This window comes from Poromitra crassiceps (assembly GCF_964638095.1).
Source record: "Poromitra crassiceps genome assembly, chromosome: 2".
NCBI lineage: Eukaryota > Metazoa > Chordata > Actinopteri > Beryciformes > Melamphaidae > Poromitra > Poromitra crassiceps.
The window spans coordinates 86,991,403-87,007,023 of record NC_139624.1 but is presented as its reverse complement, the minus strand read 5'-3'; the positions used below and the strand labels follow the sequence as shown (position 1 = coordinate 87,007,023).

At 45.2% G+C, this 15,621-nt stretch overlaps 1 protein-coding gene across 1 annotated transcript; it reads left to right on the top strand.

Annotated features, from left to right (window-relative positions):
* Window positions 1-2,312: 2,312 nt before the first annotated feature.
* Window positions 2,313-4,981, top strand: LOC310793082 (leucine-rich repeat-containing protein 14; the record flags this gene model as incomplete). The annotated part of the gene is made up of 3 exons (XM_083654827.1): window positions 2,313-2,590; window positions 3,086-3,943; window positions 4,398-4,981. 3 exons carry the CDS (start codon window positions 2,313-2,315, stop codon window positions 4,963-4,965), a joined length of 1,704 nt encoding a protein of 567 aa, XP_083510953.1. The 3' UTR covers window positions 4,966-4,981.
* Window positions 4,982-15,621: the final 10,640 nt, after the last annotated feature.

Sequence of the window (15,621 nt, the reverse complement as noted above, 5' to 3'; positions counted from 1 at the left end):
TGTGTCATCACAGCGCAAAACTGGACGGTGGAGGCAGACGATAGCTTAGACGCTGGGAAGATAGCAATAAGAGGCACGCAAACGCAGCGCAAAGGCAGCACAAACGATAGCGACGTACAACGATAGGGCCCTTAGACTGATGACGTCACAATTGGCACTTGTGCGCAGACATAGCCTACAGACATACTGACACATTGACACTGATGGTGCATTCCTTTGAAAGTCGGGTATTGGAAGTTCTGACGCAGTATTTCCGTGTTCCGCTCTAAATGCCTTCCAGTGCATCTGTGTGGAAAAACATGCATGCCTACAAACATGGATGCTAGTAGGATACCGCATGCTTCTATCAAGCACAAATCAACTGTATGGGAATCGAAATGGCAACCAAAAGTTGTTTCATAACACAAACACTACATCAAGTGAAACATTTGTGAAAAAGTACCTTCTCACTTATCACAGTATGTGTGGCTTTGTGTGCCGCCATGTTGATTGTGACGTCAGTGTTTAGCTTGGCAAACTCAGGCTTAGTGGATGCTGCCCGAGTTTCCGACTTGGAATTCCGTCTTGAATGACCATTCCATTGCACTTTTCCCTGTCGGAGGTAATTTTTTCCGAAATTCCGAGTTCAATGGTGGAGCCACTGCTTTTTCTTCTCATCAGTACTGATCACGTGATGCCACTCGAGCCATTGTGACATCACTGACGATGTCACAAATGGTCACTGATGACATCATCTGTCACCACTGGCATTTGTATGCAAGAAGCCACAGATCTCCACCCTATATTAGTAATTTTGTGTGCTTATTTCTAGGGTGGAGATTCTGGAGATGATGTGCCATATAGCCCCATAGGCGGACTTTTTTTTAGACATTGTTGTGACACATCATCAGTGATGACACAATGGTTGGTGATGTTGGGTAGGTCGGCCCGGGTCGGCCTGTCTCCATGTGTATGCTACTGATTTTGTTTCCTTGTGCAGGATGTGTGTGGGCTATAATTACATTATCTCTTGTTCTGTTTGCTGAGTTTGTTGATATAGGCTCGTTCTCTGTAAAGTCATTTGAGGCATGCTGGAATGAAGAGCTGTAGAAATGAGAATAGAATAGAACTAGGCTACATGAATCTCATCTTACACGGAGGTCCAACTGAACTGTCATTTGCATCTACTGCCACTGGATGGCGACAAATCACTTCTTATGCTATGGCATGGGTACATGGCGTGTGAAGGATCACATCCCTGAGTTGCTGTTGTTTGCACATAACGCACGTCTCCTGCGTAACAATGAATAATAATGAGGTAAAACTTTATTTATCCTGTTCAGGGATTTCCTAAAGGCATCATGCACACTGAGCATCACTTTCTAAATCTGATTGGCAGAGGCGATGGTGTGCTGTTGGTAGGGAACAGTTTGGACCCGAAACCACATTGTACTTTGGCATTCATTTTATGGCTACTTATGAGGGATCCGCCGAGCAGCATTTTGGTAAACAAACCGCATTTCCGGGGGGAAACCAAACGGCCAGCTTTGAGTGCTCACTCTAGCCCCAGCTGTGCGGTGTGCATTAAAAAAAAATGCAACAGTTCACACAACTTTAACACGTGTATATTATACATCAAACTCTTGAGCTACTTCTGCTCTCACTCAGAATGTCAAAATATAAGCGATGTCAAATAGTTTTTAAGATATTTAAATCACGTTTGTTTGGCGCATGTTCACACACCAAAGAGTCCCCCGGAAGTCGGGTTTGTTGTCGTGATTCCTCACTAATGAAGACCGTAAAAGCACAAAGTTAGCGGGTAAAACTGGTTCAAGCAAAGGTGCACATATCGGGAAAGGGGGAAAAACTTATCGTGACGTGACGTAAACTATACGTCATCAATATGCGTCATTGTAAATTGTAAACACTGGAGGGGGAGCTCCAACCAATTTATCCATGGCTCCAACGCAGATGAGAGCGATCCCACATACGGAGACAAAGTTAACATAACGTAATGTGCCAACGTCTGATATTTCACACGCGAAATGTTTCCAGGCGTCGCTGCATAGTTTCTTAATGTGGATAATCAAACTAGCTATCAGATATCTGTTATAAATTCTTTTTTGGGGTGTTTTACTGGTAGAATCGAATTGCCATCGTAAAACTATAGCTCGCTTCACGAGGTTTGAAACTTGACGTTATAGCTAACTGTATCAGACATTCACAACTTCAGGCATGTAACCGCCGGCAGCTTCGTTGGCAAAGGAAATCCGAAGGTAACATTAATTCCGCTAAAAGTTGAACCTAAAGCTCGCCTGGCTCTCTGTTCCGCAATGGTGCTTCCTTTAGTCAGCCTTTGTGCCAAGGAGGTGGTGAGTGACCACAGCTCGTCGCCTAACTGGCTGAGCTGGGTGCCCAGGGAGCTGTACGGAAACCTGCTGGAAGCCGCATTCACCAGCTGCCGACCGCTGGCTGTGGGTGAGCTGGTGCAGCGATGGCCCGAGCGCACACTGCGAGTGGGCGGACGGAGGAGAGCAGGGCAAAAGCCCCCAAATCGACTCTGCATCCAGGCTCTCCTACTTGCTGTTGTGAGAGGACTGTCGGACCAAAGGTAACTACAGTGTTTGGATTATGACAGGGGTATACGCAGGTTTGGAATAAATTAATGTAATCATTTCCACTCCAGGTCTGGAATATTTGGGGAATTTGAAAAACATGTCTGGAAAAGTATGGAACATGTTGTTCCATAGTCCCATATACGCATAATTATAGCTGATGTTGTTGTAGACTAGACCTACTTTGAGGCCACCGTTTGTGTGAATCATGTTCAGATAGAGCCTCATCATCTGAGCGGAAAGTATGGAATTTTAAAATGGAAGCCCTGTAGGAAGCCTGCCAATTATCTCACATATTCTGATATTTGTGGCTGTGCAGAACAATCTTCATCTATACAGTGATAAGACCTAAGATGTCTATCTCTGTAAATCATATTGAGTACTGTATCAGTCAAAATCAAAAAAAAAATCAAGGTCTGCAAAAGTATGGACTTTTTAACTGAAAATGTGTAGTAACTCTGTTACCAATTTCCCTCTACTTCTCTTTCCAGGTGTGCGCTGCAAGTCCTGGACCTCTGTGGGCTGCAAGGTGAAGATGGAGGAATGGGAGACTCTATGGGTGGGTGGTCTCTGACTGTGGCTCTCTGCACCATGGTTGTTCAGTCGAAGGCTGGAGCTCAGAGGGTGCAGAGAAGAGAAAGGGAGCGGGAGAGAAAACGGGTCTTGGCTATGGAGAGAGAGAAGGATAGAGTGAAAAGGGAGAGAGGACAAGGGGTGGAGGGAAAGGAAGGAGGTGGTGAGGAGGCGAGCACAGACACTGGGGAGCTGGGGAAAAAGGAAAGAGAGAGTGTGGGATCATCAGGGATTCCAGGTGAGGAGGAGCAGATTAAGGGAGTAAGGAGAAGGATGGAGATGGAGAGAAATAGAGAGAGCACAGTGGCAGGCAGCAGAAACGAGAGCAAGGAAATGGAGGCCGATGGTGATGTGGTGATGATGCATGTGAGAGCCGATCTCTTTGTCAACGCACGCTCTTGGGAGCGTGTGCGTGGGGCTCTGGGCACAGTCGGACCCCTCAAGCTCCAGTGTAGATATCTTCGTGTGGAGGAAATCTCGGTGTCCAGCATCAGGACCCTGCTGGACCTCCTGCCTCGTCAGGGCCTCCTGGGGGTGGATGTTCGCTACAGCAGCCTTGGGGTGGCGGGCTTGGCTCAGCTGCTGCCCCAGCTCGCTGCCTTCCCTGCACTCAACTCGCTCCGCCTGCACTACTGTAACCTGGATTTTCGCAGAGACCAGCCCGGGCAGGAGGAGGCATTGAGGGAAATGTCGCTGGGTCTGGCACAGTTACAGCAACTTCGACGCCTTAGCCTCACCGCACTACGCCTGCCTGGACACCTACGCATGCTACTCAGGTATGGCCTGGGTTCCCTAGCAATCACACCACGTAACTGTGTCTGCACCTTGAGTCCAGTACTTGAACCTACACAATGTTTTTTCTCTGAGGACCAATATTATGAAGACAGTTTATTCATCCTAACCCAACAACATATCTGACACATTTTTGTGTTTCAGAAAACAAACCTACTGGCATATATTATTTTATTTACTTGGAAAGGCAACATAACATAGCTAACCACTTGATACAAATTGGAATATCAATTTTCAGTGCAAATCCTCTTAAACCTTATGTATTGTTTCTTGCTGCAAAACTAGTTGCCCTTCGGGGACATAATAAAGTTGAAGTTGAAGTTGAACTACTTCAGAATTTTAATGTTTAAGACTGAAATCATAAAATAAATTCTGTATACTGAATACCGGTATGTTCAAACTTAGGTAAATGTTCTGCAATCCCCTATTTTGTTACAGCTCACTGTCTCAGCCTCTGGAGATACTGGAACTGCCGTATCTGCGCCTGAGCCCAGCTGACCTGGCCTATCTGTCCTGCAGCCAACATGCCCCAACGCTACAGCAGCTGGATCTGAGTGAGAACCGTCTGGAGGAAAGCACCCTGCCTTCTGTTCGCCACCTCCTCTCCCTTGCCTCTGACAGCCTGCAGCACCTCACTCTGAGTGGCTGTGGCCTGAACGACGCCCTGCTGGGCAGCCTGCTGCCCTCTCTGGGCTGCTGCCGTGCACTCAAGAGCCTGGGTTTGGCCCTCAACCCGCTCTCCATGGCCGGCCTACTTCACCTGGTGAGAACAGCCGTGAGAATGCCCTCCCTCCGCCAGTTACTGTATCCCAACCCCCTGGAGGACTACCAGCCAGGCTTGCCTGACCTGCCCTCCAGCGCCCAGCTCCTAGACTGGCCTCTGGACGAGCCTGTGGAAATCCATGCCACCAGCAGCCAGCTCAACAGGCTGCTGACAGAGAGCGGGCGCTCTGACCTCTTCCTGACCTGTGACCTGCTCAACTATGATAAAGACTTGGTTGAATAGAGCAAAGTTCAGGGGTTCACTCACTGACACACACCAGAGCAATGCGCACAAGCTTGACAATCAAATGATCTTCGTAGCAATGGGCTAGTATATTACTAGTCTCGCTGGCCAGCCTCCTCTCCCTTCCGTCCGAGGAGTCTGGCGCCGCAGGTCTCCATAACTGGGATAAACCCTCCCCTGCTCTACTCTGCTCTCCCATTAGAGTGACTGTTTCGGTGGCAGCCGGATGTCCGCTCCCGGCTTATTACAAACTCTGTCATTGGCTCCGACCATGTCAATCAGAACGGCTTCCGCTCCCTCCTCCCTGTGTGTCGCTGTAAATAGTGCCCTGCCGCCTCCGTGAAAACAACAACGCTAACTAGTTAGCAAGCTAACGGCAGAAACCTACACGCTAGCTCATTGCTACACGCTGAAAACGGCAAATTGGATTGTTGGAAACTATTTTCCAAGGGCACTGCCGCTAAGCGCCGCCCATCCCACTATGGAGACCTGCGGCGCCAGACTCCTCGGACGGAAGGGAGAGGAGGCTGGCCAGCGAGACTAGTATATTACTTTCTCAGCCATGGATTGCATTGTTCAGTTATGCTCTTTTCTGTTATGGACAAATTATTTGGCTGGAACAATGTAACAAATATATGCCAAACTTCAATCAAAAGGTGCTTAAAGCCTAAATCGTACTCTGTATGCTATTAACTTGTTTACTATATGAATTAAGTTGTAGCATGTGAAGCAGTAGTTTTGTGCTAAAACTCTGTAAACAGAGAAAGATGATCAAATCCCACTGGTTTAATCTTACAGTCTGTCCACTCATGTGCCTTTACAACTGTCAGCACTGCAGTACTTTGTACATGGCACTTGTCCAAATATCTGGGGGGCCACCAGTCTTGCAAAACCCTGATGGAGCAAGTGTGAAAAACATTTTATAACATGACACACTTAATGTCAGCAACCAACTTTATGTGTTTGCAAAACTGTTCTTTAAATAGGAAATTAATGTATAGGAGGTGCAAAATATTGACATTTATTTGAAATTAGTATAAATTCACTGTCCAGTCATGATTTTGTTTTTCTAAAGGAAAAACAAAGTTTGCGCTGCTATTCTAAGTATTTTTCTTACTATATATTTTTATTCACTATGTTTTTTCTTTTTTGTTTGTGCTGTTTCAATTTATGTCATTATTGTGGCATATGTCTGCTTTATCAGAATGATACATTTCGTATTCAGGTCTATAATGAGTCCAAAGTATCACCAACATCAGTAAATGCATGAGTGTACTAAATCAACCATGTACCAAATGAATGCAGTTACATAAGTTACAGAATAAATCATAAAGCATTGATTTAATTAAGTCATTTTAATTCTGTCAAGCATATCTTTAAAAAATATATTTGTAATGGGGTTTATCATGGATTAATGTTAAACTAGCAGCCTGATAGGCATCATCTGTAGTACTCTACATAAGACTGTTGCAGAATGAAGTAGCGTGGAGGAGAGGCCGTGGGACACTTCTGGTCTGAGCGGATGGGGAAGGGGCACAGTCTAACCCGAGGTAATGGCAAGGTGATGACATTGGGAAAGCACATGAGAAATGGACGGTTTCGCAGAGGAGGCAGATTTATACCTGTGAGACAAGAATCCACTGGAGGTTAGAAAACACGAGTATTGTTTAGTAAAACAGTTGTATTTTATGAGTCATCCTTTTTTTCTCCCTAATTGTACTTGGCCAATTACCCCTGCTGTCCTGGTTGTTGCTCCACCTCCTCTGTGGATCTGGGAAGACATAGCTTATAGACTCCCTCCAATACATTGTGCAAGGAGTTTTGCTGGCAGCATGTGGCGTGTGGGAGGGTCACACTATTCCCCCCCCCCCCAAAGCAGGTGCCCGGACTGACCAGAGGAGGCACTAGTGCAGCGATCAGGACACATATTACCCCACTGGTCCCCTAACTGCAGACAGGGCCAATTGTGTCTGTAGGAACGTCTGTCTGGCCAGGCCGGAGGTACCGCTGCCGGGAATTGAACCCAGGTCTCCGTGGTGGTAGGCGAGTGCTTTTGACTCTGCACTACCCAGATGCCCCCACATTTTATGAGTAATCTTTACCAAGGCAAGGTGGGAGATGAAATCTTACCTGGTGGCCCACGTATCCTGCCCATGCTATTATTCTCTCCTAGACGGTAAATTGGCTGAGAACAACTAAATACACACACACAGAAGAGTAAACAATTAGACAACAGGTGCATGTATGTATAACATCTATTTGATGTAACTGGAGATATTTTATACCAGTCAGATTGGGGCAGAAGCACGGTGTCTTTGCGACCCACAGGTGGAACATATTGGGCCTTCATGTATTCCTCTTTTCGGATGGAGCAGAAGTAATTAAGCACATCCACTATGGTGAAGGTGAGAGGCTTCCACTGTGCTGCACTCCTGAGGTTCTGACACCTGGTATGTTCCTGGGAGGAGAGAGGAGATGAGAGGGAAACCAGTTAATGACTTAGCACATACATGGGCAAACTACATACATCCTGGAATACATGGGCTGGATGCGGCCCGCGGGCACCACCTGTGTGGCCCGCGATGGAATTGCAAAAAATCTTTTTTTTTTTTTTTTTTTTTTACACAGTGCACCTGAACGCAACATGCAAGATACCCGCTGAATAAGTGTCCAAATGTTCATGTCGTTCTGGCCAATACTCCACTTCTGTTATAGCATTTCAATCTGGAATCTGGAATATCTTTCAATAATCTTTATGACTAAAAGGCTACATTGAATTAGAAATTTAAATAATTAACTCATTGGTTTTGGATTTATTTAGCTTCAAGACTGCATTTTTGTTCGTGTGACCCTCAACACAGGCTTTGATCATCCCGGGCCACTTACTGATACGTATGCTTAAATTAACCCACTCATATTCTGATTTATTTCAAGAAAAACATTTTGGCTAGTTGAAATTCTAATTGGCTGGTAACTTTAAAATCTAGCAGCCATATTGGCAGGTGGTCAAAAAAGTTAATTTCAAGCCCTGAGAGCAGGTGGTGACATAGTGAGTGAGAAAAGGATGAAATATTGGTGGTTAAGACTGAATAATGACATCACAACTGTTAATTTAAAATGAGTTATTCCTCTAAACGTGGCTTCAAATGCACCAAATTTTTCACGCTGGCGCCGTTCGGCCCTCAGCAAAACCTGGTAGCGAGGACATTTTTTGTGGCCCTCTCTATCATCAAAGTTACCCATCCATGGGTTACGGCATGACAATATTTGTTCGGCCCCCGGCAACAATCTGGGTTTCTCATGTGGCCCCCCATGAAAAATAATTGCCCACCCCTGGCTTAGCAAGTCAAAACCTGTCAGGACGCTGCAGGCCATGGCAGTCACCAACACTCTGACAAGCTCTCATGTGCTCCTATTTAGAGGAGTTAGGGTCACAGTAAAGGACATCAGAAGAGGGAGGCCCTCTCAATTTTCAAGCGCCTGTTCTACCATTTTGTCATGCTTAAAAATACTTTAATGAGTGGCAATAATGATGACTATCAAATCTGTTACGTCCCCCCTCCCCCAACCATTAAAAGTTAGATTTTAGACCGAGCTAAAATCAACCCCTTCTTTGTTTACTTTGTATTTGGAGATCCATAGCTCCAGCCAGTATTCCGTTCTCTCATGCAGGCTCTTCCAGACGTTCGACTGGTCCCGCAGCTCTGACTCCCAGCTCTCCAGCTCCGGACACAGCCACTGCTCAGCCTCATGCACACCGATCCCTGTCAGCAAGCGCATGCCTGTTTTCCTATTGAAGGGACAACAGAAATACTGTATATAAAATGACATGTTCTCCATCCATATGCCCTCATTCAGTTCAGGAAGTTAAAATTTCACCTGAGAAGCAGACAAAAAAAAAGAAATAAGCACATTGCGGTTGTATGCCTCCGCCAACAAGTCATGTAACAGTCTACAATGTATGGACATGGATGTAGACTCTACATCCATGTAGAGTCTGTCCAGACTCATACAAGCACAATACCTTGAAGGCCATGGCACAGTGGTGTGGACATTCAACCTTATGTCACTTTAGGCACTGTTTTGGAGTACCTCAACAACACGGCTAATCGTTTTCAACATGGAAAATTGCCCTGCCCCTCCTACCCTTAAACCACCCGCACCCCCCCCCCCCCCCCCCCCCCCCAGCCACTCCAAGGGGGTGTTTGAGCCAAATTGGAAGACATTCCCTCAAGGTGTTCTTGGCATATTGCATTAATGAGCATGAAACCGCAGTCGTGAGGTCACAGTGACCTTGAACCTTGACCTTTGACCACCAAAATCGAATTAGTTCATCCGTGAGTCCAAGTGGATGTTTGAGCCAAATTTGAAGAAATTCCCTCAAGGCGTTCCTGAGATATTGCGTTAACAAGAATCGGACGGATGGACGGACGACCCAAAAACATAATGGTCTCCAGCCAAGGCTGTCGCCGGCGGAGGCATAATAAAAACCTGAGAGGCCATTGACAGTGCCACCCATTGACATTTGGAACAGCAGCAAAGCATTGATGGAGATGGACTAACCGGAGATGCAGTTTTTTATAGGCCAGAAGAGTGAGAAGACTTATCACAAGGTCGCAGCTGTCCGATTTTAGACACATTAAACGATTTAAAATTTCAACAATCAGGATCCGCTCCTCAGGGGACTGAAATACACACACACACACACACACACACACACACACACACACACACACACACACACACACACACACACAAACAGTAAAAAACTGAGACACACCTTCAAAATACAGTACTTCAATGCAGCGCGACATGTCATACAGTACCATGTTAGGTCTGATGTGTTTTGACACAGAGTCGATAAGGCCTTTGTAAATCTTGTCTGTGTTCTGTAGCAGTTCCTGTCTGTGCAGTGCCTGTAGTGCAGCTACCATCTGCATCTTGGATGGAGCGCTGCAAGTGTTTAGACAATCCAGCAGGTGCAAGGAGAAATCCTCTGGAGATAGGGTGCTTCGGATACACTGCGCGCACACACACACACACACACACACACACACACACACACACACACACACACACACACACATACACACACACAAATACACACACAAATACACACACAAATACACATACAAGATAAACTTGTACCATTACCATATTGTTTTGTGCACAGGAGATATGTTTTTGAAGTTAACCTAGAGTACCCTATGATCTGGATACATGTCCTTGAACCAGCCTTCCTCTGCAAACTGTCTGAGGAACACTGGCATCTCAGGGGTGGCTGTCCTGGTTGGCACTGGAGTTGGTGTCCTGGTTGGGACCGGAGTTGGTGTCCTGGTTGGGACCGGAGTTGGTGTCCTGGTTGGGACCGGAGTTGGTGTCCTGGTTGGGACCGGAGTGGGTGTCCTGGTTGTCCTGGTTGGGACCGGAGTGGGTGTCCTGGTTGGGACCGGAGTGTGTGTCCTGGTTGGGACCGGAGTGTGTGTTTGGGGCATGACCGGAGTGGGTATCTGTGGTGTGACCGGGGTGGGTGTCTGGGGCGTGACAGGAGTGGGTGTTCGGGGCATTACCGGGGTGGGTGTCCAGGGCGTGAGTTGGACTGGGGTTGGGGTCCTTGGTGGGGATGGAGGTGGAGTAGGGGTTTTGAAACTGAGTTGCTTTCTTGGAGGAGGGCGAGGCTACAGGGAAAAGTCACACATGCAAACATGCATATTATGCACACACAAAGAGGTTCACCATAAAACTCACCAGGGTTGTTTACCCAAGGCCTCTAGACTTTCAGAGAAAAACAACCTGTTTTTTTCTGTCAATGATTTAACTGCCCTTACTGCAAATAAGCAGGAACAAGTTTTTGTTTGCCATGCTATCAGTGCATCCTATGAGCCTTTTTACCTGCTCCTTCCTAGACTGTGAAGTCACGGGTCGGTCCACTTTACAGTCAGGACAGAATTGTTCTGCTAAGGGAGGAGGAGGACATGGCTGCTGGTCACATGGTTCAGGAGAAAACAAGAGGACGTCTGGGTCAAAGCTGTCCTGCAACGCAATCTGAAACCACACCGTAATACCATTAATAGTACTCTCGTACTCTCTCTCTCGACCCCCCCCCAAAAAAAACAATTCTAAACAGTCAAATAAAAAGTGTAAAGGTATTTATTTACAGCATGCAGACAGTCCTTAAAGGAAGCTGTTAGATGAATGTGATGAAAGGCTGAAAGCAGTCTGTGTGTGTCCAGAAACGTAAGAGTGTAAGATTCAAGATTTAATCAACGTTTGATATAGTGCATGCATAGCAAATACCAAATGTCAGAATATTCCTGAAATCACTAAGAACCAGGTGTGTGTGTGTGTGTGTGTGTGTGTGTGTGTGTGTGTGTGTGTGTGTGTGTGTGTGTGTGTGTGTGTGTGTGTGTGTGTGTGTGTGTGTGTTAACCTTAATGTTGGGAGGCAGACCGTATACTATTTCCATGTAGCGATCAAACGCCTCTTTCTGGGTCTGCTTTGTACTGGGAGGCTTCCTTCTCTTGCATTTCAATGTGCCTTGCAGGAGCACAACTAGGTCTTTGTCTCGTGCCAGTAAGCTCTCATACTCCTGGATTGAGACAGATGGAGAGGAAATAAACTGCTTCGGGTCATGCATTTTTCTTACAATGTGCTTCATTTAACATTGATTGTATATTCACATATATTACGAATTCACACTCACCCTCTTTTTCCACACGTCTTCACTGGATAATGGATTGCTGGCCATGTCTGTGATGCTTTTGCTGCCTTCCTCTTTCATGGCTGTGCTAGTAGATCTATTTGTATCAACATTGTTCATAGCTCATAAGGTTATTTTTTTTACCATTGATTACTCTAAGTATGTAATATGAATGAATCTTACTTTTGTTTGCTGTGCTTTGCTTGCTGGATTATATCGGGAACAGGGTCAGAATTGAGAGTGCAAAGGAGCTGTGAATACAAAATGAGAATAGGTGCTTTACAGCTTTGGCTAAACAATGTCCAGATAAGATAAGCCTTGTCTTGTGGCAGTAAACTGGCACAGTTCATCCTGCACACATCTCATCTGATGCCCACAAGTCTCCTCCTAACCTACTACTGTAAGCCATGCAATCAGGCTGTGCACTCAGCTGGAGTGTCCTGCCTGGAGGGGTTACACGGATACACACGCGCGCGCACACACACACACACACACACACACACACACACACGCGCGCGCACACACACACACACACACACACGCACTAGACTTGTTTATTTTCTGAAAAATGAAAGACTTCTAGGGCTGAAGAGCTGGGGAAAGCTGTTACTTTTTGAGAGAATTAACTATATTGTAACTTTAAGTTTCAGTACTTGAATGTGAACAGTCATGAAGTGTGAGCTGCATGGGACAAAGGGAGATAATGTAGCCAACAAGATGTATTTATGCTATAAAGGTTGACAAAAAGGATCTGGGTTGGGGTGTTGATTGTTACCTTTCATTGCATCCCTGGATACTAAAAACTCTGCATAGGTCGAGTCAAGTTTTCAAACTAGTCGTTCGTTCGCTGGCATGTAAGCTAAAATAAGCAAACCATCAAGAGAAAATACTCCACTGATCGTCCGTGATCATGGCGATTCTGTGCTAAATTTATCGATTGTCCGCGTAGTTTCATAGCCTGACTCCACCAGACGGGGGCGGCATTGTTCCACAAATTCACAATCCACCTCAGTCTGGCCCTGGCCTCAGAGATGCATTCAAACCGGCCGCCACACAGGCGCACCAATCAGCGTGAGCTAGGGGCGGGCTTTAGGCGAGACCGGGTGTGACGCCACCGAGAGGCGCCTCTGCGTTTGTAGTTCTTTCACTATTCAACATGGCGGCGGCTACCGAGGCTAGCTCCAGTGTGCTAGTCAAACATTCTATTCAAAACAATAAGTTAACATAAACGTTAAACACTTGATCTTACAGTGAGTACGAAACCGTAACTGTATTGCTGTAATGTTATCAACTATGAACGTTAGTAAACAAGACATTGTTGTAGAATTTGGGGAGATAGCCGCAGACCGCTAGGCTGGGATAACTTATTAGCTGTAAGGCTGTAATGGCTAACGGCTAGCCATTCACGCAAGTCACACAAACACAAAGCCCTTCTCACTCTCACCACAGCCCAGTAAACATGCAATCTGTTAAACCATCATTTTTGTTCCAAATCGAAATAAATCATAACGTTAATCAAAATGCCACTGAATTATTAGCTAATCAACACAGAACTGCAAAGATCAGTGTGATGTATTGTCCCTTTACTGCTAGCTGAAGTGTATTCTGCTATGATTGGAATGTTGGCTGCTGTTTAATAAACCACGTTAACTCACGTTGGTGTCCGAGTGACATATTATGTTATACAGGCGAGATTAAAGATCTCAGGATACAATACAACAATCAGTTTATCTGATATTTTCCCCCGCTTGCATAAATTATACTGTGAAGTGTGAATATAGCTCTAGCATATAGTAGTCCTATATGTCTGATATTTTGGAGCTGTTATTCGAGAAATTGGTTTATCGATAGAACATACCGGTAGCTTAAGATTTTGCACTTGTACTTTAGATAGGGGGTAAACAAACGTCATGGGAGCCAATACTAGGAATACGGTATATCAACAAGGAACCATTCTTAAAGTTAGAGATTATATCCAAATACATGCTGCATGGTGTAACCAGGGTTTTTTTCCTCTTCTCTGTTGACGTCCTCTGGGCTCCAGGCAGCTCCCTTTCGCAGATTCATCTGACAACATCTTTATGCATTTACATCGTCTTATCATTTGACCCAATCGTGCCTCAAGACCAGCAGATTATGTAACAACAACACCACACACGGCCGTCATTTCTCCGTTTAGTTTATTATTACAAAAGTAAGCAAATAACATTCTCCAGTCATGCGTAAATATCTACCATTCCACTGACACATATGCTAAAATTCACCAGTTAAATAGTAGCGTTAAATCATTATATTGTATCAAAGCATTTGGTTGTTGCCATGATCATAAAGGCTAGAGAGCGTTGCGTCTCCATGACGTTAGCCGTCCAGGGTGCGTGCCACTCGGTGTCATATCGTGTCATCAGTTCCCTGAAGAAACGAACAACGATATGTGTTATGAATGAATCGCTGTTAACGTTAACATTAATCATCAATCATCAGACGTAGCACCCCAACCTCCAAATGTTGCTATCGTTAGCGTAACATCAGTTAATCCAATCAGTTACATTTAACGTGCAAAATGGCCTACCTGCACTTCATCCTCAGTCAGACATCTGCAGTAATTCTTCTTTCTTTTGGCAAATTGAATAGTCAATGGTTGCACCCAATATTCACCTTACAAAAACAGCAAAAAATCTGCGACCTCCATGCTAACTATTAGCAATTGTAGTCCTAGCTGATCAGGCGCTGCTACGTCATGAAGGGAAGTCGATCTGATTGGTTGGCGCTGGCGAGCCCAGACGGTGACAGACAGACGGTCCATCCAATCACCTGCCTAGTAGCTTGAAAAAAGTGACCGCCCTCTTCAGCAATGTAGCTTGGCCGAATCCAGATGGATGTTGTTTGTGAAACAGATATTTGAAGCAAACTCATCGATCTGGCAGCGTCAGGTTAGTAGTTTCACATCCCATAGCTGAAATCTTTTGCCGTCACGTCGGAAGGAACTCAGTTGCCAGGCAACGGGTCGCTGGCGGCAGGGTCAGACTGCTTCAAACGTTTTTCCCCGTTGCAGTTTGCTACCCCCAGATGATATTGGAAAACCTTGCTTCGAATTTTAATAATTATTTTAAATAATTATTAAAATTAAAATACATTAAGTGTGTGTGTGTGACCTATGAGTTATAAGTCACCAATTACAGAAAAAAAATGTCATTAACACAACCACAGATATACTCAGTTTATTGTATAAAAAACTAGATAATACAAATATTTTATAGTAGTGATCAAAATGTATTAATATTTACATCACATCCAGACTATTTACAAGTTTAGTTTGCTCCCCGTATTCTTTGGTATTTAGTTATACATTTTGATTGCAATGTATTTGTGTGTATTTTTCTAGCTATGCAGATTTTTTTGTGGGATATGAGTGAAGAATGTGGCATCAAAAGTACAAGAAAAACATAAATATTTTACATAATAAACATTCATATTGACTGTGAAGAAAACTGTAAATGGATCTTCATGCTCATCTAAAGTTGAAACATTTAGTACATTTAGTACATTTTTCTTTTGGGGATTTTTCTCCAACTTTCTCCCCAATTGTACTTGGCCAATTCCTGCTGCCCCACTCGTTGGTCACCCCCCAGGAGAGTTGTAGACTAGCTGCAGCACATGCTTCCTCCGATACATGTGCAGCCACCAGGCGCTTCTTTTCACCTGACACCGAGGAAGACGTAGAGCGTGGGAGGCTAACACTATTCCCCCCAGTTCCCCTCCACCCCCCCCAAACAGGTGCCTGACGGACCAGAGGCGCTGCTAGTGCAGCAACCAGGACTCATACCCGACCAGTTGTGTCTGTAGGAATATCTGACCAACCCGGAAGTACCGCTACTGGGAATTGAACCCGCATCTCCGCGGTGGTAGGCAAATGCTTTTACCTCTACACTGTAGAGTCTACCCTAAACAGTGTATGC